The sequence below is a fragment of the Berghia stephanieae genome, chromosome 9 (genome assembly GCF_034508935.2).
Source record: "Berghia stephanieae isolate SIO BIC M18660-M18661 chromosome 9, UCSD_Bste_1.3, whole genome shotgun sequence".
Taxonomy (NCBI): domain Eukaryota; kingdom Metazoa; phylum Mollusca; class Gastropoda; order Nudibranchia; family Aeolidiidae; genus Berghia; species Berghia stephanieae.
In genome coordinates, this window is record NC_088368.1 from 460,724 (window position 1) to 483,688 (window position 22,965).

The 22,965-nt window shown below is 37.0% G+C and overlaps 2 protein-coding genes across 5 annotated transcripts in view; both read left to right on the forward strand.

Moving 5' to 3' along the window:
- The window catches only part of LOC144979426 (guanine nucleotide-binding protein-like 1), a 49,714-nt gene that overhangs the window by 12,532 nt on the left and 14,217 nt on the right, over window positions 1-22,965 (forward strand). The window contains exons 1-10 of one of the 4 annotated variants that reach the window (XM_078926069.1): window positions 6-190; window positions 580-772; window positions 7,854-8,064; window positions 11,098-11,185; window positions 12,742-12,870; window positions 14,655-14,795; window positions 16,941-17,244; window positions 18,730-18,819; window positions 22,315-22,500; window positions 22,679-22,731. In XM_078926069.1, coding sequence (XP_078782195.1) covers window positions 700-772; window positions 7,854-8,064; window positions 11,098-11,185; window positions 12,742-12,870; window positions 14,655-14,795; window positions 16,941-17,244; window positions 18,730-18,819; window positions 22,315-22,500; window positions 22,679-22,731 — 1,275 coding nt within the window. In that variant the 5' untranslated portion in view covers window positions 6-190; window positions 580-699. Of the gene's footprint in view, window positions 1-5; window positions 191-579; window positions 773-825; window positions 929-7,853; window positions 8,065-11,097; window positions 11,186-12,741; window positions 12,871-14,654; window positions 14,796-16,940; window positions 17,245-18,729; window positions 18,820-22,314; window positions 22,501-22,678; window positions 22,732-22,965 lie in introns of those variants that run through there. The other 3 variants (XM_078926071.1, XM_078926072.1, XM_078926070.1) reach the window with 3 other exon arrangements.
- LOC144979431 (uncharacterized) overlaps window positions 5,015-22,965 on the forward strand; it is a 198,183-nt gene continuing 180,232 nt past the window's right edge. The window contains exon 1 of the mRNA XM_078926078.1: window positions 5,015-5,693. Within this exon, the coding sequence (XP_078782204.1) occupies window positions 5,130-5,624 (495 nt within the window). The 5' untranslated portion in view covers window positions 5,015-5,129 and the 3' untranslated portion in view covers window positions 5,625-5,693. The remainder of the gene's footprint in view (window positions 5,694-22,965) is intronic.

The window sequence follows — 22,965 nt, forward strand, 5'->3', positions numbered from 1 at the left end:
AAATTGTCTCTTAGGACATCATAAACAACAACATTCGGTAAAATCTGAAATCTTTTATCAAAATTATTCTTAAACAAGTGAAAATTTGAAATCATAATATTTTCATTGACAACGAAAACAGGTTCTACCCCTTGACATGTTTTTCTTGTGCATTTGCTGCGGTTCAAGTCAATATTATCTCGACTAGCAAGTTGCAGGGTTGCCAGTTTGGCATTTTAAATGCCAGATTCCAAAAATCTGGCATTTTTGAAAACCGTTTGGCATTAGAAAAATCATTTGGCATTTGGCATTTTCATTTGGCATTTTCTTTTCTTGTATATTATACTTCAAATGACACCTTTTCTTAATAAAAAAATTACCCCAACAGGAAATTTAGTATAATTCAAAAAAAAAAGAAAAAAAAAAAGAAAAGAAAACACGCAAGCCACCAGGATATGATAGTAAATTGTCTATCAAAAGTGAGTAGTTTTCTTAGTGGGGGTGGGAGTCAACAGACTTTGGCATTTTTTTGAGTGTTTTGGCATTTTTTGAGTCTTCCCCTGGCATTTTGTTGAAAAATAATCTGGCAACCCTGGCAAGTTGACTAATATAAGTTGACTTGGTTCTAAGAACTGGGAACCTCAGGGCAGAGCACATGCCGTGAGTTGGTTCTTGGGAAGCTAATTTTCACAATTCGTAAGGTTTAACGCTTGAAACATTATGCCACGTAAAGTCCCTTACAGTGGAAAGCAGAAAAAACAGCAATTGCAAGACAGAAAAGCGAGGAAAAAAGGTATTTTTTACAGAATAAAAAGTTAAAGAACCAAAGTTCGTCATTGTACTTTCACTTTCGTTTTTATTTAGTGAAGTTAGTGAAAACATTTCACTGAAATAAATTAGATATTAGTCGATTTCCAAACTTATCGATAAGGACGCTGAAACACACTTCGTTAGTGTTCAAAATATTGTGGGAACGTAATTGTTGTTGTTTCAATGTTTGTTGTTGTTTGGCTATTGAGTTGTGAATTGTTTTCATGCTGGGTAACCTGTTGTTAGGTACTTTGGTAAAAAATTCAAATTGGATTGGGCTCAATGAAACCTATATCATTTTAAAGTGCTTTTCAACACGATTCTACTGATACCAAAATTGTGAAAATCAGATAAGCAGAAGAAAAGTTATGTTAGTTTAATGGTGGAAATCCAAGATGGCGGACGTGTTTACATTTCTCTCCTGATTCAATCTTCTTGATCTAAATTCTAGAAATATTTAGGCAGTGACAATAGTACTCAATATTATTATTCAATATTGATATTGAATCTTCTCGCTCCCCTCACCAGAAACACAAAACTTGAATGAAATATCGGACATCAAAACTTGTTCATTTTCGAATTGGATTTATGTAATTTCTGCCTTCGAGAGGATTCCGGCTTGTGTGTGTACTTGAGATATCTAGTTGAGATTAGTTAGATACTTATCAGATTGGAGTGAACGACAAGATACAGTGATACAGTACAGCTAAGACTTAGATAGATCTGGTCATTTAACAAGTAAGAAGATGAGCTTAAACAGCAGTAGTAGGAAAGGTAGAACTGGCAGTGCCAGTACTAGTAGTGGCAGTAGTAGGAAAGAAAGCCCTGCACCGATGGGTACAAATAAGGCAAAAGCAAAAGCTGAGACTGAGACTTGCGGAAAATGTGAATATGTATGCAAAGAGATTGAGAAATGCTTACAGTGCGAGCTCTGTGACCAGTGGTTTCATACTTTGTGTGAAAAGATAGATGATGACACCTATCAACTGTTGAAGAAAGACTCAGAAAAAGAATGTCCGCTGCTGCATTACTACTGCTCTAAGTCCTGCAACAAAGTGGCCTCAAAGTTCTTGGGCAATTTCATGCAGCTTGAAAAGGAAGTAGATAAACTCAGGAAAAAAGTAGAAGACGTAGATAAAAGTGTGAATATCATTCAAAAAGGTGAATTCACAGAGGAGATGATAGAAATAGTGAAATCAACAGCAAAGGATGAGATAGAGGCCTACCCTATGTCTGAGGCGAGTGAGATTAAGGAGAGACTCAAGAGAAGTACAGAAGAAAAGTCAGATAGAGTAAGACAAGATTTAAATGAAATGAGGAAAATCAATGAAACTGAGGAGAAGAAGCAGGCAATGGTGAAAAAGAACCTGGAACTAGAAGAGGAGAGAAATGAAAGGGCTAAGAGGGTGAAAAATGTAATTATGTATGGCATACCAGAAGCTAAAGATGGCGACAACAAGGAAGATATAAGAAAAGCCCAAATGGTACTCAAAGAGTTGCAGGTTCATGGAAACAAAGACAGCCTCAACCCTATAGAGCAAGTGATCAGATTGGGCAGAAGAGAAGATAGACCAAGACCCATGAAAATAAGTCTGATGTCAACGGATCAGCGTAACACTGCTCTTAGGAACAGCAAACAGTTGAAAGACCATAAACGGGAATGCTTACAAAAGGTGTATATTGGAGCAGACCAAACAATTATGCAAAGAGAGCAGGCCAAGGAGTTAAGAGAGGAGCTGAGGAGAAGACGAGAAGCAGGGGAAGATGTAGTCATATATAAGAAAAGGGTCATTTTCAGGGAGAAGTTTAGTGAACAAATAAGAAAGAGAGACAGCGATGTTGGAGGAAATGACTGGGATTGGGATGAGGAATGACTATATTGGAAACGTGTCAGTCCAATTGCCCAAAATGTTTCTGAGCAAGGACTCGAAGACAACAAGAAAATTCAAAAAAGAGAAGTACCAGTAAATGATAAGGAGGGGCAGCACGTGAATATGAAAAATACCCTGAAGTTCATGTACACGAACGCAGACAGTGTGATGAATAAGAGAGAGGAGCTAAAGGCTATGGCAGAAGAAGAAGATCCAGATGTAATAGCAATAACAGAAGCTAAGCCAAAGAATGCAACAACACACCCAACCATAGCAGAGTTAGGTATTGAGGGATACACTATAATAGCTAGCAGAGATTTTGAAACTTCCGGCAGAGGAATATACTTATTGGTGAGAGAGAACCTCAAGGTTAACCCCATAGAGGAACTCACAGATCACGACTTTAGGGAGAGCGCTTGGTGCTCGATTGGAGTAACTGGACAAAGTCAGATACTAGTAGGAGTGATTTATCGGAGCCCAAATAGCACAGGAGAAAATAATGAGAGAATGTTGGAGATGATAAGGAGAGCATCACAAAAAAAGCATTCAGAGATAATTATTATGGGAGACTTCAACATGCCGGAACTGGAGTGGAAAGGGATGGACGAACCAAAAGAGGGAAGCCTGGAGGAAAGTTTCATAGAAACCATTGAAGATTGCTACCTACAACAGATAATAAAAGAACCCACGAGACAGAGAAAAAACCAAAAGCCCAACGTATTGGACTTGATATTGATGGAGGAAGAAAATGACATAATCGACCTAAGACTGAGCCACCCACTGGGAAAAAGCGACCATGCGACCATATTCCTAAAACTGAGGGCGACATCAGAGACTGTAGATGAAAAACTGACACTCAGATATAGGAAGGCTGATCTAGAGAGTATGAAAGAGGAACTGGGGCATATCAAATGGGAGGAAATACTAATCGAGGACACCGTAGGAAACAACTGGAGTAGATTTACCAGAGTACTTAACCAATGCTTCGAGAAAAACATCCCGAAAAGCAGAGGGAACCGGGTTGGGAGAAGAAAGCAACCTTGGATGACGCAGGAAGTGAGAGAGGCATTACGGAAGAAGAAGGCAGTAAATAGAAGATACTCTAGAAGCAAAAAGGAAGAGGATTGGGACAAATACAAAAGAGTGAGAAACGCAACTACTAAAATAGTCCGACAAGCGCATCAAAAGTATGAGAACAAGATAGCAGAGGAAACGAAAGAAAATCCTAAAGTATTCTGGAGTTATGTAAACAGTAAAATGAAGACAAGACAGGGAACCTGTGACATAAAAAAAGAAGATGGCACTTGGGCATCTGAAGATGAAGACAAGGCAGAGGTGCTAAATCTCTTCTTTGCAAGTGTCTTTACAGTGGAGAACCAGAAAAAACTTGCCAGATATTGCTAAAACAAGTAATATAGATACTACACAATGGCCGATTACTGAAGAGAGAGTAATGAAGAGACTACAAAACCTAAAGGAGAGTAAATCACCTGGACCTGACAAACTTCATCCTTACATCCTAAAAAACTTAGCAGAGCAGCTAGTAGAACCCCTAACCAAGATATTTAACCAGTCGATGAAAGAAGGAAGACTACCAAGGGAATGGAAAGAAGCTAACGTCACAGCCATATTCAAGAAGGGAGACAGAAAAAATCCAGAAAACTACAGACCAGTGAGCCTGACATCTGTCGTCTGCAAGCTCATGGAACAGCTGATTAGAGAAGAAATGGTTGATCATATGACCAAGAACAAACTATTCAGCAAAGATCAACATGGTTTCATGGCGGGAAGGTCTACAGTAACAAACCTACTTGAAACAATGGATGACTGGACGAGAGACCTGGAATTAGGCAACAATTTAGATGTCATATACCTCGACTTCAGAAAGGCATTTGACAAAGTTCCACACTGGCGCCTAATCAGGAAATTGGAACAGTATCAAATTAATGATCAGACAGTCAAATGGGTCCGAGATTTCCTCAAAGATAGAAGACAAAAAGTGATAGTGAATGGAACAGCATCAACAGAGAGACTGGTAACAAGTGGAGTTCCACAAGGAAGTGTACTGGGACCAGTTCTCTTCCTGATTTATATCAATGACTTGCCAGACAATCTATCATCTAAATGTAAAATCTTTGCCGATGATACTAAGCTCTATGGAGTAGCTAATACAGAAGAAGAAAGAAACACCTTACAACAAGATTTGAAAAAGCTTGAAGAATGGTCCGAAATATGGCAGATGGAGTTCAATGTAGATAAATGTGCAGTTCTTCACCTAGGAAAAAACAACAGAGAAGCAAACTATATAATGAAAGAAAAACCCTGCAGAAATCCAATGGGGAAAAAGACCTAGGAGTATTTATTGATAGGAAGCTAAACTTCAAGAAGCAAATTAAAGATGTTCAATCTAAGGCTAGTAAAACACTCGGAATAGTGAAAAGAAATTTCAAGAATCTGAAAACAAAACACATGACTACCATCTACAAGACTATGGTTAGATCAAAGCTGGAATATGCTAACTGCATATGGTATCCGAAGTTTGAGGGAGACAAAGACAGTTTGGAAAGAGTGCAAAGGAGAGCAACAAAACTTATCACACACCTGAAAGACAAAACATACTGTGAGAGATTGAAAGAATTAAATCTCCCGACCTTAGATTACAGGAGAAGAAGGGGAGATATGATCCAAACATATAAAATAGTAAAGGGAATAGACAGGGTAGAGGCAGGATTCCTTAAACCAAACAAGAACATTCAGACACGAGGAAACAGCAAGAAACTGAAAAAAGAACGTTTTAAAACAAATGAAAGAAGGAACTTTTTTTCATCTAGAATTGTAAATAACTGGAATAAACTACAAGAAACCACAGTATCAGCAAAAAATTTGAATAAATTCAAAGCAGAGTTGGAGATAAGCAACACCCTAGGAAACAAGTTCAATTATAAAAATTGGTCCAATCATTAATAGATGAGGAGGAGCGAAGGAGACTACACCAAGTCTAAAAGCTCTATACAGAGGTATCCAGGTATCCAGGTATTAATGGCTGAAAAAATGGTCTTCTATTTGCCTTTGTTATTTACTGACGGACTTTGTGACCTGAAACTGTTGCATTTCCGGTAGTAACCACCATTTGGATTTAAAAACTGGTATAAAATGTCCGCTAAGATTTTGAGTAAGGATTTTGCTGGAACGAATTTCATGGATGCGGTATACAGCTTTGCTCTGAATTTAATTTTACGAAATTTTTCTCTTAATGCTCTGGAAAAAAAAACTTGATCTCTATTTGTCCAAACGGATTCCGTTCTCAAGATTTTTTTTTTTGGGGGGGGGGGGGTATTTGCGAGAGTGTCTGTGTGAATGATGAATGTGTATTCATTTTTTTTTGGTTTTTGCCAGTGCTTGAGCGCTCTGTCTTTTATTCCCAACTTTCTGTTAGACTTCTAACTTGAGTTTGTCCTATCCTGTCTTTCAACATCTGTTCCCGTCTTGAGACTTTGACTTTGTTATTTAGGTTTACTTCTGTTCTCTCTTTGATAGTGCAGCGCAAAATGAAAAAGTGAATGCGCCATGGAGTATTTGCGATAGCACAACTTTTTGATAAAACCAACCTCGCGTCCATAATCCATCAGCTACTGGAGGCTACTGACCATTCGGAGAAATAGAGCCGGCTTTAATTTTATTAAAAAGTTAAGATGTTAAATCTTCGTGCCTTCATGAAATTTTGATTTACCAATTTCTCATTTTTTAATTATCCAAAGCTAAATTATACCCTATTTTATCCACAATCAAAAGATATTCTAAATTGTCATTGATTTAAAAAATAAACTACACCAAACGTCTTCCTCCTGAAGAAAATAAGACATAAATCATTAAAATCCATCCATAAACAAAAAATCTATGGAATTGTTTCTGAGACCCATCACTCAAAAGCTCAAAAAACCGGGTCACGGCCACTAGGCCATTTATCAGCTCCCTGCTGGAGGGCCTAAGGGACTTTTACCAAAGTACCTATTGATAACAACAAACATGTAACATAGAAATGATTGAGATTATTGGCTATTAAGCTTAAATGCTGGCCTAATAAATTCGGAGCGTTTGTGTGTGTTGAACCCGTGACCTCAAGAAGTCGGGGAGAGAAGACTCTAATAAGACTAGGGTTAGAAGAGATCTTTTTTGGGGTCGTGGATAGCTCATGCATTGGAGTTGCGGTCTCCCCGCCAGGTGGAGTTGTTGTACTTGTAAGGTCGCGGGTTTAAGTTCCCATCGCTGCTGAGAAATTTTTATTCTTTATTGTCTTCTGGCACTTTCTTACTCACTTCATTTCTTGTTGTTATCATTACTAAGACTGTCAGTGTCATGTCATTGTTCTCCGCCGGGTGAAAAATAATCCTTTTTTCACCTTTGTTAGGTTTGGCTCTATTCCACTTACTCTTATTGTTTGGATCTTATTAAAGAGAAAGGAATTAATCAAATGTAGTGCTTGTGTATGGAACATATTTATTTGTTGTATGTACTGGTATGTTGTTCCCACCTGTGTTGTTGTTGTGGGCTGATTTTAGTTTTAGTTTTATGTCCATGAAGCACTATGGGTTCATGAGTCTTGTGTGTGTTTGTGATCTTTGGTGGGTATAAAAACCTCTGTGGGCTTCATTCTTTCTCTTTCTTTCAGCACTTTGATTCAATGTGGATGATTAATAGTTAACTTTGTATAAGTTTATCTCAATCTCACGTACTGGGAGCGATTCCCAAACCTACCCACTTCGGTGGAGATTTTATTATTTTTCTTTTATAACATTGTGAATAAGATGTAAAAATCTATTCATGACATTTGTCCTAAACGTTGTACAGTTCAAAAAGTGCTTTAAATCATCTACGGTCTTGGTTAATGAATGACTTTAAATCTTGATAATCGGATTGAAGGATGAAATTAGCCAGAGATGATTACGTCATTCACTTTTTGATTGTTTTTAGTTTTCTTTAATTTTGTTTTATTTTTGTTTGTTTCTTTTTGTATTCATTTATTGAATCATCCTCCCATCACTCACTCCTCCATTTAGTGTCAAAAAATGGGTTAGTCCACTTTCTTACCTCCCCTGACACATACATTCATTTATCTCCCCTGATACATACATTCATTTATCTCCCCTGACACATACATTCATTTATCTCCCCTGTCTCATGCATCTATTTCAGATGGGCCTAAATACCTGGCAGATTGGAGTGATGATGATAACGACGACGACGACGACGACAAGAACAAGACACCCACCCCTCTGAGAGTTGAGACAGCGCAATCAAGTGACGATGGGAGTGGGAGTAGGGCAGACAAGAAATTCCCATCTGGCACAAATGTAGAGAAGATGAACAGTCAGCCTGAAAGGAAGACAGGCCTATCTGTCAACACGTGAGATTATTTGATGTGTCACTTTGGTGTCAAATTATTGGTTGATTTTGATGTGTCACTTTGGTCTCAAATTATTGGTTGATGTTGATGTGTCACTTTGGTCTCAAATTATTGGTTGATGTTGATGTGTCACTTTGGTGTCAAATTATAGGTTGATTTTGATGTGTCACTTTGGTGTCAGATTATAGGTTGATTTTGATGAGTCACGTTGGTGTCAAATTATTGGTTGATTTTGATGTGTCACTTTGGTTTCAAATTATAGGTTGATGTTGATGTGTCACTTTGGTGTCAAATTATAGGTTGATTTTGATGTGTCACTTTGGTGTCAAATTATTGGTTGATTTTGATGTGTCACTTTGGTGTCAAATTATATGTTGATCTAGATGTGTCACTTTGGTGTCAAATTATTGGTTGATGTTGATGTGTCACTTTGGTGTCAAATTATAGGTTGATTTTGATGTGTCACTTTGGTGTCAAATTATTGGTTGATGTTGATATGTCACTTTGGTGTCAAATTATAGGTTGATCTAGATGTGTCACTTTGGTGTCAAATTATTGGTTGATGTTGATGTGTCACTTTGGTGTCAAAGTATAGGTTGATTTTGATATGTCACTTTGGTGTCAAATTATAGGTTGATTTTGATGTGTCACTTTGGTGTCAAATTATTGGTTGATGTTGATATGTCACTTTGGTGTCAAATTATAGGTTGATCTAGATGTGTCACTTTGGTGTCAAATTATTGGTTGATGTTGATGTGTCAGTTTGGTGTCAAAGTATAGGTTGATTTTGATATGTCACTTTGGTGTCAAATTATAGGTTGATTTTGATATGTCACTTTGGTGTCAAATTATAGGTTGATTTTGATGTATCACTTTGGTGTCAAATTATAGGTTGATTTTGATATGTCACTTTGGTGTCAAATTATAGGTTGATTTTGATGTATCACTTTAATGTTCAACCATTGTTTCCTTTTTTACAGTAAATGTTCATCTTGGTTTGGTTATATTGTTATTGCTATTATTTTTCTAATTATCATTATTATTATTACTACTATTACTTATTACTATTATTATAATTGTTTTTACAGTTGACTCCGCTTAATCGCACACCCTCAGGATTTCGGGTTTGTGTGTCAATTAAGCAGAGAAGCTAGAAATGGCATCTAAGCATCAGTTTTCATGTAGGACCTTCCCCTCCTGAATTTTTTACGGGCTTGGACCATCTTGTTCAAGACTTGGTCTTATAAGAAGGGGTTTAAAAAACTTTTTTTAAAATTTGTTGTTGTTGTTGTTGGTTGTTTGTATTTTGGGGGATTTTTTGTCTTTTCTTTTTCATGTTATATCAACAACAAATGTGACATTGTTCGTAAGAATAGTAACCGTGATGCAACAATTGCTTTCTATTCTGTCCAAGCTGTTTATGAAGCCTTGTCTTCAAACTCACCAATGTTGGTAGATCATCTGTCAAGCATTCTTCTTGGATGAAAGAACGTAGTTTGTCCACCGTGTCAAGTTTTTCAGTGTTTGTCAGGGGTACTATCATTTGTTGACGGTTAAACCTTCACACCCACAGACATGCACACACGATCTCACCAAAACACACACATGCGTGAGCGTGCACTCACACACGTCTTTTATTGTTTCTCTTATACCTTTCGATAGTTTTCTCCAATCAAGATGAATACAAGGTGTAGCAATTAAGTGAAGAAGGTGTGTGATTATGCGGAGTGATTTTATTATGATTTGTAAATATGTGAGTGTGTTCCTTTTATTGGGGACCTGTGCTTTTGTCAGGATAAGACATTTAGGTGATCTTAAACTAAGTGCATTGATGCTGTGCTCTTGGAATCTACATCTGTTCTCTATTTCAACCAGTTCTCTTTTGTCTTATTTTTTCTTTGGTGCTTTAATTGTATTTCTAGAACTTTTTAACCCAATGTCTTCCTTTTTACTTATCCTGATATGACCTAAATGTGTTGCAATCACCGTAAAACTCTTAAAAATAAACTGAGCAGTGCATAGTTGAGTCCCTTGAAAAGACTCTTAACTCACATTGTCTCACTGTAGTCAGTCTTGGAATAATTGTAATATTGCTTAACAGGCGTCATGTCTCATACTACATGTCAAGTCTTGCTGTTGGGTGGGGATCCCTTGGAGCATGTTTATAGGATGTTGCGCTATTAGAGTGAATTTAGTGAGATCCAGTCACCTTTCTGATGGTCTAAAAATAAAAACGATCACAAAGAGCTGCTCACTGCCTGGCATTTTCCACTCTGAGCACTATTTCAGTGCTGGGTCAACTCGACCCCATTAGTGAGGTCAGCCCACCTGTGGAACAGGTAGAGGTCAGGGGGAATCTGTGATGCCAATGATGGTAATTAATTGCTGCAATATTTCATGGTATTGCTCAGTTGCTAACACAAATATGAAAATGGTTCCCTCACCACAAGCAAAGCAAAGGTTTCTTTGATCATATGCCATGGTTGATAATAATGTGTCCTCTTAAGGCTGCTCAAAAGAGAGGTGTCAATTTAGTGGTTTTTGAGCTATCAATGAAATTAATTTGTTGTAATTTGCATATTACTAATTTAATTCCCAGCGGCAGAAAATGATTGAAACAAGCATCATTGTAAAGTAAAAATGATGATCTTGACACATGCCAAGTTTTGTTGTCCGGGCAGTAAAATCTTAAAAGATATGAATTTTTTTTATTGTAAAATTCTTATTTGGCATGACCTGGTGAGATCCTCATTTTCTCTCCCACACACATTATAAGACCATAAATATCCATAATTGCCCCCATTGGACACTGCACTGCCTGATCAGTTGACCTCCAATGACCTCACGCAGGTAGCTAGCAGGGAGGGTTAATGGCCCCTTGGGAGTTCCAACTAAAATAGCGCTGATTCCACGCAGTGTGCTGTCAACAACGTTCAATCGGTGCTCAAAAGTATTAAGTTGTCAACTTCCAACAAATTTTTGCCGTAAGTCATTAAAAAAATTTATTAAAATTTTTTTTTATTCTTCTGTCAGCTTTCGCCTCCATTTTCTGAAAGAATCAGACGAGGTCATGGATAAAAGAAAGAAGGAAGCAAGGAGAGCTGTCAAACGCTTACATGAGGTAAAGGGACGGGATTGGTGATGGGCCTTACTGTGTGGGCTTGTGACGATTTAGGCCGTTCTCAGAGAGTCAGTAGAGCCAGATAGCCCGAAACCTCAACAAAAGAAAAGACTAAGAAAGATAGACAGGATAAAAGAGGGAACACGTTGATAAGTTCCCTCGGAGAGGAAGATCAGGCCACTTCACTGGGCCTAGCCTGATCAGAGGGAAAAGTTTGAAGGAGAAAGTCAGTGTTTCACTGCCAGCCAATTGTAATGACAAAATAAATCGAGATCAAGGTATACGAACACGATACATTTATGTCGGAACTAAATTACGTGTATAACACAAATAGGAACGATACAACTCTACTTATCTATTCACCCTTTCTCCTGACATCCCGGAATAAGGAACACCACAATGATAAAACAGGACCGCTAGAAAAGTGGTTTCTGTTCAGCTGGACGAAACTTACAAGAACTGACTCAGGTTCATATAGCGCCAGGCTCGACTCCTGATTGGCTAAAAGTGGTGTTTAAAATGTCTAGGGAGGGTACGGTCAACTCCGGACTTGTTCAGGTTATGTCCTGGCAACCATTGCCAGGACATAACAGTGCTCTATAGTTTGACTCTGGTCTTTGGATCGGAACATCCTGGGTTTGAGTCCCACTCTGAGCAGCGCATAGTTGAGTCATTGGAAAAAGCCTTTACTCACATTCTCATGTGTAAAATGAGTTCCTGGCCATTAAAAGTATTGTCTCTGTCGGACAGAGACATCTTGAAAGTGTTTTAAGTTATTGATTTTTCTGTAGTTAAATTTTTTTATCAGAAATCTGTTGGATTATCAGCTGTGTTTTCTTGGCATAAGTTGATTAAAGAAAAAAAAATCTGATAAAGTTAATGATGGGGATGATGAAGACATACCTGCCGAATCTTATGAATTTTTTGTAATTTTACGAATTATAGACAAATTTCATGGCCAAATACGAAATTTTAAGGAAAATTACGAATTTTAAATTCTTAATAATACTTTAATAATAATAATAATAATAAGAAGAAGAAGAACTACTACTATTACTACTACTACTACTACTACTACTACTACTACTACTACTACTACTACTACTACTACTACTACTACTACTACTACTACTACTACTACTACTATTACCACTACTACTACTACTATTACCACTACTACTACTACTTCTACTACTATCACTACTACTACTACTGCTGCTACTACTGCTTCTACTACTACTATTATTACTACTACTACTACTACTACTACTACTACTACTACTACTACTACTACTACTACTAATAATAATAATAATAATAATAATAATAATAATAATAATAATAATAATAATAATAATATTGTGGTTGTTCGGACACAATTTCAGAAATTACAAATTTCCTTGTCAAATTACTAAAAATTGACAAAAAATTACTAAATTTGAAGTTTTCAATTTGGCATGTCTGTGAAGAAATACGTTATTTGTTCTTTTTTTTTGATTTTCTGAATTTTTGTTAATTATTGTCAATTATGAGGACATTTCATCTTTTATTTCTAGACAGATGTGGAATTCGGCTTCCAGGATGTTTACCCACCACACTTCAATCTCGACTTTCCAAAACGGCCATCTTGGGATTACAACATTTCCAAAGAGCAGCTGGAGAAACAGGAAAAAGAATATTTTCAAGTAATTTGATTGGCTCTTCCCAGCTTGATAAATCAATATTTTTAGTTTCTCGTATTTAGATGTATGGGGTTGGTGCCAGATCGTAATTGGGGCATTTCTGGTAACAATAATAATAAGAAGAAGAATATTAATAATAATAATGATAATAATAATAATAGTATTAATAATAATAATGATAATAATAACGATAATAAAATAATAATAATTATAATAATAGTAATGATCATAATGATAATAATAATAATAATAATAATAATAATAATAATAATAATAATAATAATAATAATAATAATAATAATAAATTTACCATCCACATTTCTACCTTTTTACCTACCGCTGAAATTATTTAAATTTGTCGCAAGCGCCGTTAAAGCCTTAAAATCAAACAAAGCAGAAAGAAAATTGCATGAAAAAATCAGCTTGCTTGGACTGTCTCAACAAAGTGACAATATTGTAAAATGAATATTGTCTTCATTCAGTACAACCAGACTATTGAGTGTATTTAAGGTCTTGTAATTGTGTGTGGCTATGTGGTCTAGTCGTATGACACTCTTCTTTGGACCAGAAGGGTCAGGGTTCCAGTTTAACTCTAACTAGCAATGTTTAGTTGAGTCCTTTGAAAACGCTCTTTCCTCACATTCTCTCACCATATTCAGGTGTAAAATGAGTACCTTGACTTTAACAGTGTTGTCTCGTTTTGGAAATAAAAATGTAATATTGCCTAACAGGCGTCATGTCTCGTCCTACATGTTAAGTGTTGTTGTTGAGTAGGGCCCCGTTTAGTGTATATTGGTCTATATATAAATGCTCTCAAGTTTTTGTGTGTTTTTAAAAAATTTCAATGACTGTCATTTGCAAAACCAACTAAATTTAAGGTTTGCAAAATTAGGTAATTCAAGCACTGATTTCTAGCTTTGATCTATGTCATCCTGGAGGGGTCGTTGTTGCTTTATCCTGTTCTGTGTTTGTTTCAAAACCTTTATGTTAAAATTGATCAAACTGAGAAATTAGGGAGCACCACTGGTGTAAGATAAAGATCTCAACAAGTGTAAGATAAAGATCTCAACAAGTGTAAGATAAATATCTCAACAAGTGTAAGATAAATATCTCAACAAGTGTAAGATAAATATCTCAACAAGTGTAAGATAAATATCTCAACAAGTGTAAGATAAAGATCTCAACAAGTGTAAGATAAATATCTCAACAAGTGTAAGATAAATATCTCAACAAGTGTAAGATAAATATCTCAACAAGTGTAAGATAAATATCTCAACAAGTGTGTATAAAACAGGCCAGACATAGCAAGAAAGAAAAATACAAGAAAAAAAAACATCCCAAAAAATCAGTCTTCCTTGATGAGGGATCAAACCTTAGACCTCCCAATTACTAGTCCGACGTACTACCATGACACCACAGAGGTCCCGATAGTTGGGACAATTTTGATTCTATATTCGTCATAAGGGTACACGTTTTATGCTTTGAACCTTTGCTTGCATCACACAAGGACAAGGATGAAGACATGAGGGTAGCTCCGTTTTATGTTAAAATTTATAAAATATTAAAATTTACAGATTGTTTATTGTCTAAAAATTTTATTTCCAATTTCTGCAGGATTTCACACTCCTGCAGATTTTAGGGAAAACAAATTTGCAATTGCCTATCAGCATCCAATCCAAAGGGTAGCAAGTATTTGTCTGACTGTATAGAAACTAGGGTGAATTCCTACTGCCCGGACATTAAAGGTCCACAGGTCTATTTCTTATTTCCAATGTGTTGATTCTCAGGCCTATCTGAGTGCTGTGATATCCCAGCCCAAGGCAGACAGCCTGAGTTACTTTGAGTTGAATTTGGAGAACTGGCGGCAGATGTGGCGAGTGTTGGAAATGGCCGACATCCTCTTGATCATCTCTGATGTTAGATACCCGGTCAGTTTTCACTTTTGTTATTCTTGCTGTTCTTCTGGGTTTTTTTTTTGTTTCTGGGAAGGGGGGAGGGGGTGTGAAGTGCATGAGTTTGTGTGCATAGACAGTATGTGCTTGATTAAAAGCTCACAAGTAATGGTAACAGTTGTAATGCCCAACATTGCAATGTTTATCAAATAACTTGTAATGAAGTGAGTAGAAAAGTTCCAGAAGACAATAGAGAATAAAAATTGTGCAGCGATGAGGATTTTAACCCACAACCTGACTGTTACAGTATCACCACCTGGCCATGAGAGAGATGCTCAACAATCGACACCATCCACCAATCCAAAGAAAAGTGGTTTCAAATTTAGTAACTATCCGGAACTCCTCTGGTGACTTCATGAAGTCATAGGGACAACACACAAACACCACGAAAGTTTGTTGGCCACCTAGCATTAAGCTAATGAGTTCTATTTTCAACACAAACACAAAACACAGACAATTGAGACATCAAGTGTGCTCAGATGTTGGGTGAATATTAGTTTTTTAAATTGAGTGGAGCAGGCACTTTGTTGATAATAACAAATGTTTTGATAACCTTGGTTTGCAGACTTGCTGGCCACTTGTAAAAAAAAATGTACCAAAATTACTACAACAGCTTCAAAAAGAACCAAAAAACACTGAATGGAAATGGGACATTTTGGCTTCACTAGACAGGCCAAATACTCTTCTGTCATCCGTCTGGCTTTTAATTGATGTATTAGGATTTCTACAAAATTTACATCTAAAACATAACCACACACACGATGATATATATTGATATTGGCAGTGTATGTAATATCGTATCAATATCATGAAATTGGAACGGTGCTTTACCAATGATTTTAAATTGTCAATGGATTTTGCTTCTCTTATCCTTCTGGGCAGGTTGTTCCACACAAGGGGCCCAGTGTGGGTAAAGGAACGGCCACCATAAATTTTATAAATAAAATTATTTTTTAAGAGTAAGCTTCGTTTTGTCTTTTGAGGATCGTAAATTCCTATTTGGTAAATATATTTCTAACATGCTTTTAATGTAGTCAGGTGCTTCATCATTTAGGCTTTTAAAACAAAACAGAGCAATTTTAGAAATGATTCTTTCTTTGACAGACAGCCAGTGCAGCTCATACAGAATAGGCCGGGGGTGTGCCATTCTCTTTAAATGACATTTGAACCAGACTGAATGACATATCATCAATTTTTAAGCAAATTAAAATGACGATTTATAAAAGTTGAGAAATTTTTATATGAGATTTTGTATTTTGTTTTCATACAGAATTTTAAAAACAAAAAATTTGGATTATTTTTTTTTAAATATCAGATTTTTCAAATTAGGGAGAAGGCACTGGTGTAAGATATAGATCTGAACAAGTTAAGGGAGTGGGCACTGGTGTAAGATATAGATCTGAACAAATTAGGGAGAAGGCACTGGTGTAAGATATAGATCTGAACAAATTAAGGGAGAAGGCACTGGTGTAAGATATAGATCTGAACAAATTAAGGGAGAAGGCACTGGTGTAAGATATAGATCTGAAATAAAGTGTGTATGAAACAGTGTCAGACAAAGCAGAAATCAAAATACATTTTCTTAAAATCCCAAAAAATGAGATGTCGTTGTTGTTGTTTCCTGGTGATCATTGCCTAGTATTGGGACATAAGGAAGGATTTAATTCAGACCCAAACCCGTGGATCTCCAGGTCAAATGCCGTGTGTCGTACAACACGACCACTAAACCTTACTGTGTATTCTCTTATCAACTCCTATGTGGTCTTGTGGTATGCCACTCGCTTTCAGATCGGAAGGTCCTGGGTTCGAGCCTCACTTGGCATATAGATGAGTCCTTGGAAAAGATGCTGTTTATTCACATTCTCTCACCATACTTGGGTGTTAAATGAGTACCTGGCCGTTAACAGCGTTGTCTCCGTCGGAAAATAAATTGTAATATCACCTAATTGGCGTCATGTCTCTTTTTACATGTTGCTGTTGGTCAAGGACCCTTTGTAAAACGCTTTGAGCATGTTTAGTGGATATTGCTCCAATTTCTATGGGGTTTTTTTTTTTTTTGTTTTTGTGTTTTATCCATGGACAGAGAAGGAAAAGGCCTTGAAGTCATCCTTGTTGTTTCAGGTCATCCACATCCCCCCATCCCTCGTCAATTACATCCAACACCATTTAAACAAGTCCGTCATTCTGATTGTAAATAAAATAGACTTTGTGCCAGCCCAGATGGCCGTGGCTTGGAAGCATTATCTCCAACAGTGCTATCCCAGCATTCATGTTGTACTTTTCTCTTCCTGTGTGAAGAAGAACCGTCGTAGTCATCAACGGAGACAGAAAAACAAAGATAATGTTGATAACGGTGATGATGATAATAAAAAGGATGATGTTGATAATGACAACGATGTGCCGATTGATTTTGATCCGTCCAAATGTGAGTTGAGTTTTGTATTCTTTGTTGTTTTTTATTTTTATTCTTGTTTTTGTTTTTTGAACATACCCTACTATCATAACAGAAAGCATATTAATTTATTTGTTTTATAAAAATTAATATTAGTTTCCCTGATAAATACCTGATATTGTTTTACCTGGAAACAAAATAATCGATAAACTATCTAAGCTGATGACACAAGCTGATGACCTCCATCCTTATCTACTGAGAGAGGTAGCACGTGAGATCTATCAATACAATAATTATTGACAAATCTCTAAGAACAGGTATTGTCCCTGACGATTGGAAAAAGCAAACGTCACTTCTGTTTTTAAGAAAGGTGACAGAGGCCTCTGCTTCAAGCTATCAACCAATTGGTCTTACCTGTGTGTTATGTAAAATACTTGAGTCTATTGTGAAAGGTCATGGAATGGAATTTCTTGAGTCTTATAATATCTTGTACGAAAGCCAACATGGTTTTAGAAATAAGTGATCTTGCATCATGCAGTTATTGCAGGTGATGAATGATTTTACTGAATTGATTGATGAACGAAAAACAGTTGATGAAATTTATTTAGATTTTATGAAAGCTTTTGACTCTGTTCCTCACGAAGGGCTTTTTCTAAAACTAAATGCTTATGGAACAGTTGGAAATGTTTTTGAATATAGATCAGGTAATTTTTATCGAGTCGTAAACAGAGGGTTTTGGTATGAAATGATGCTTCAGAATTTATACCAATCATAAGAGGGATCCCTCAGGGTATTGTACTTACAAAATTGGCAACTTTTACAGAATATTTTGATTCTACATTGTGACCAGATGATGCAATGTGTATGAGAATAGCTGCTAGTCTTCATTTCTTTCAAAACCAATCAGTTTATGTAATTTGGTTTTTGTCTTTAAAGAAATGAATGGAAATTACTTTCTATCATGTATCTTAAGATCCTTGTTCGATATTAGTGACCAACCTTTTCACAATATTCTCAATCTTAATGTTTGTAGTTGTTCTCTTGGGACACCAAGGTCTTCACATACTTATTTGTTTTGTCTTTCTTTCAATTCATTTTATCCTGCCTATTCTCCTAAATATCCACATCTTTGAATCTTCTTTCTTTGCTTTTGTTAAATGTCCAGGTTTCCAATTCATGTAGCAGAATGGAGTCGATGTGACATTTTATCAGTTTATAATAGAATTAGTCAATGTCAAATGTAGCAGAATGGAGTCGATGTGACATTTTATCAGTTTATAATAGAATTAGTCAATGTCAAATGTAGCAGAATGGAGTCGATGTGACATTTTATCAGTTTATAATAGAATTAGTTAATGTCAAATGTAGCAGAATGGAGTCGATGTGACATTTTATCAGTTTATAATAGAATTAGTTAATGTCAAATGTAGCAGAATGGAGTCGATGTGACATTTTATCAGTTTATAATAGAATTAGTCAATGTCAAATTCCTCTTCTATTTCCATTTCTGGTCTCCAGCCATGTTTAAAAGACCAGGCAAAGGTTCCACGATTCCGCTAGGACCCACACAGCTTTATGAATTAATAGCACAGATTGTCAAGGATAAAGGTAGGTAACTCTAATTCTCTACTTACTCATTTCTATCCCGTTTCATAATTTAGATAGAAGGTGACTGGAAATGACCTTGAAAAGGCAGAAAGTGTCAAAGATCTCATTGTCCTATCCAATCCAATCCATACTGTTACAGCTTCAGTACTGAAGATAGACACAAAATTTGTGAGGTGTGGGATGGTGTTAGGTTATGGATCTGTATCTCAATCATTATGTCCACCTGCAACTGAATGATCTTCGCACGTCATTATCACAGAATTGTCGATGCAGACATTCTTAATCCAATCCAATCACATCCATACTGTTGTAGCTTCAGTCATGAATATCGACGTCAAAGTGAATCTAATATGAAAGAGGCTGTGGACTGTAAAAAGTAATAAACAAATAAAAATTAATATCGCAGCTTCAAAAGAACGAAATACCAAAAGGGAAATGTTTCGGGCTCAAAACCCTTTTTCAGCCAACAACAAAAAAACATAAGCATAAATACATTACTTAAAAATCCAGATAGATGGCAGAGAAAAAATAAGCAATTGCTTTCAGTCCTTTGGATAGGTTGTTAGACTACTGTTAAGTACTCTCCACCAGCTTTAATAGACCTCGCTATCCAATCTGTGCTTGTTTGACAGGGGGTCAGAAAAAGAAAATATTGTGACTTCACTTGGGATGGATCTCAGTCCTTTGCTTGTGAAGTGCATGTTCTACAAAATGAGCTTTAGGTCAAAGCATGCAAAACTTGTATTAGATTTTTTTGGGGGTGTTTTGTGTTGTTTTTGTTGTTGTTGTTGTTGTTGTTGTTGTTTCTTTTGTCTTTTTGTTTTTATTGTTTTGTTTTTGTTTCATCTGTGCTTGAATTTTGGTTGACTTGAGACCTGACACAGGAGTGGATTGTTGCTGGTTTTTACTTCCATGAATTGTTCACCTTTGGATTCCATTTTCAGATCTGCCAACCCATCCTGTACCATCCTGGATTTACGATAACCCAAAAATAATTTAGCAAATTAGATTTGACATGACATGCTTGGTATCATGGCTAGTGGTATGACACTCGCCCTCGGACCGGAAGGGCCAGGATTTGAGTCCCACTCTAAGCAGCACACAGTTGAGTCCCTGGATTAGGCTCTGAAATCACTTTCTCTCATTCTCTCACCATACTCAGGTGTAAAATGGAGTACCTGGACATAAACAGTGTTGTCTCTGTCAGAGAAAAATGTGATGATATCACATAAAGGGTGTCCTGTCTCATCCTGAATGTTAAGTTTTGCTGTTGACAAGGCACCCTTTGTATAGTACTTTGAGCATATATATATATTTGGATATGTAATTGGTCAGTTGATTATTATCATTATTATTATTATTATTATTATTATTATTATTATTATTATTATTATTATTATTATTTAGAAATAAATGAGTACCTGCAATTGATAATAATTGATATTTGAAGAGTCATCATCATTGCCTTTTTCACCCTGGGTCAGGGGATAGGCCACAGACAAACAGTTTCCATCCTTCTCTATCATCATCATTGCCTTTTTCACCCTGGGTCAGGGGATAGGCCACAGACAAACAGTTTCCATCCTTCTCTATCATCATCATTGCCTTTTTCACCCTGGGTCAGGGTATAGGCCACAGACAAACAGTTTCCATCCTTCTCTATCATCATCATTGCCTTTTTCACCCTGGGTCAGGGTATAGGCCACAGACAAACAGTTTCCATCCTTCTCTATCATCATCATTGCCTTTTTCACCCTGGGTCAGGGTATAGGCCACAGACAAACAGTTTCCATCCTTCTCTATCATCATCATTGCCTTTTTCACCCTGGGTCAGGGTATAGGCCACAGACAAACAGTTTCCATCCTTCTCTATCATCATCATTGCCTTTTTCACCCTGGGTCAGGGTATAGGCCACAGACAAACAGTTTCCATCCTTCTCTATCATCATCATTGCCTTTTTCACCCTGGGTCAGGGTATAGGCCACAGACAAACAGTTTCCATCCTTCTCTATCATCATCATTGCCTTTTTCACCCTGGGTCAGGGTATAGGCCACAGACAAACAGTTTCCATCCTTCTCTATCATCATCATTGCCTTTTTCACCCTGGGTCAGGGGATAGGCCACAGACAAACAGTTTCCATCCTTCTCTATCATCATCATTGCCTTTTTCACCCTGGGTCAGGGTATAGGCCACAGACAAACAGTTTCCATCCTTCTCTATCATCATCATTACCTTTTTCACCCTTGGTCAGGGTATAGGCCACAGACAAACAGTTTCCATCCTTCTCTATCATCATCATTACCTTTTTCACCCTGGGTCAGGGTATAGGCCACAGACAAACAGTTTCCATCCTTCTCTATCATCATCATTACCTTTTTCACCCTGGGTCAGGGTATAGGCCACAGACAAACAGTTTCCATCCTTCTCTATCATCATCATTGCCTTTTTCACCCTGGGTCAGGGTATAGGCCACAGACAAACAGTTTCCATCCTTCTCTATCATCATCATTGCCTTTTTCACCCTGGGTCAGGGTATAGGCCACAGACAAACAGTTTCCATCCTTCTCTATCATCATCATTGCCTTTCTCACCCTGGGTCAGGGTATAGGCCACAGACAAACAGTTTCCATCCTTCTCTATCATCATCATTGCCTTTTTCACCCTGGGTCAGGGGATAGGCCACAGACCAACAGTTTCCATCCTTCTCTATCCTGAGCTAACTTTTTTATCTCATTCCATGTCTTACCACTTCTCTGTATATCAGCTTCTTTAATTCTTCTCCATGTTCCCCGTGGCCTTCCCCTTGATCTTCTGCCCTGAGGGTTCCAGTCCAATACTTTCTTTGTTACAGTGGAGTCATTCTTTCTAAGGGTGTGTCCAATCCACCTCCATCGTCTTCTTCCTATTTCCTCTCCCACTGGTTTCTGCTGTGTTCTTTTCCATACTTCTTCATTTTTAATTCTATCCATCCATTTTATTCTGAGTAGCTTACGCATGCACCTGTTTACGAAAGTCTGTACCCTCCTTATACATGCCTATGATGCATTCCAAGTTTCACATCCATACAGTAGGACAGACTTCACGTTTGAGTTGAAAAGTCTTAGCTTTAGTCGGAGGGAGAAATCTTTAGTTCTCCAAATTCTGTTCAAAGATGTGAATGCAGCCTGTGCCTTTCCTATCCGTGCTTTCACCTCTGCTTCCGTGCCTCCATCCTTGTCAATTATACTCCCGAGATAGCAGAAAGTGTCTATATCTTCAAGTTCCTGATCTTTTACTTTGATCTGCTCCCTTTGACGCGTACTTATCCTTAAGACCTTTGACATTGACTTAATTTGAAGAGTACAAATACAAAAAGGATGCCCTACAGGTGAGTTGTAATGTTTGAAATAAAATTGGTTCCATCTGGTTTTCTATGACGATAAATGAAGGGCTGATCAGCAGGGACCACATTGAGCATGAAGGATCATGATTATTTATTTGTTCAATTTCTAGTGGACTTGTCTGGTTGGAAACAACACTTGATACAGGAAGGGGAGATAACAACAACAGGCCAGGATAATGCTTGTGCAAGTCCTTGTAAACCAAACAATGACGATGTGAGTGGTGATGATGTTGAAGGCAAAGGAAGGACAAAATCTCCACAATACAAAGATGGCATTGTCACTTTAGGCTGTATTGGTGAGACCTTTTCTTCTTCTTCTTCTTCTTCTTCTTCTTCTTCTTCTTCTTCTTCTTCTTCTTCTTCTTCTTCTTCTTTCTGTTAACCTTTTTCCATCATTATCATTATCATTATCGTCATCATCATCATCAATATTATCTACCAACCCCCAATAACTCCCTCTCCCCTTGGTTCCAGGTTTCCCCAATGTGGGCAAGTCGTCTGTGATGAATGCCCTGACAGGAAAAAAGGTGACTGCTTGATTTTGTCATACAAATAAAATCTAAAGCACTTGGAATTTTTTTAATACTAAAAATGAATACACGGATTCAAAAAAGAACAAAATACCTAACACTGAACATTTTGGGCTACAAGCCCTTCTTCAGCCAACAACAAAAAAACAATGAAATCATAAATGCATTTCTAAAATACCAGATTGACGGCAGAGAAATATGACTGAAGTAACCCAGGCTTTAGCTGTCGTG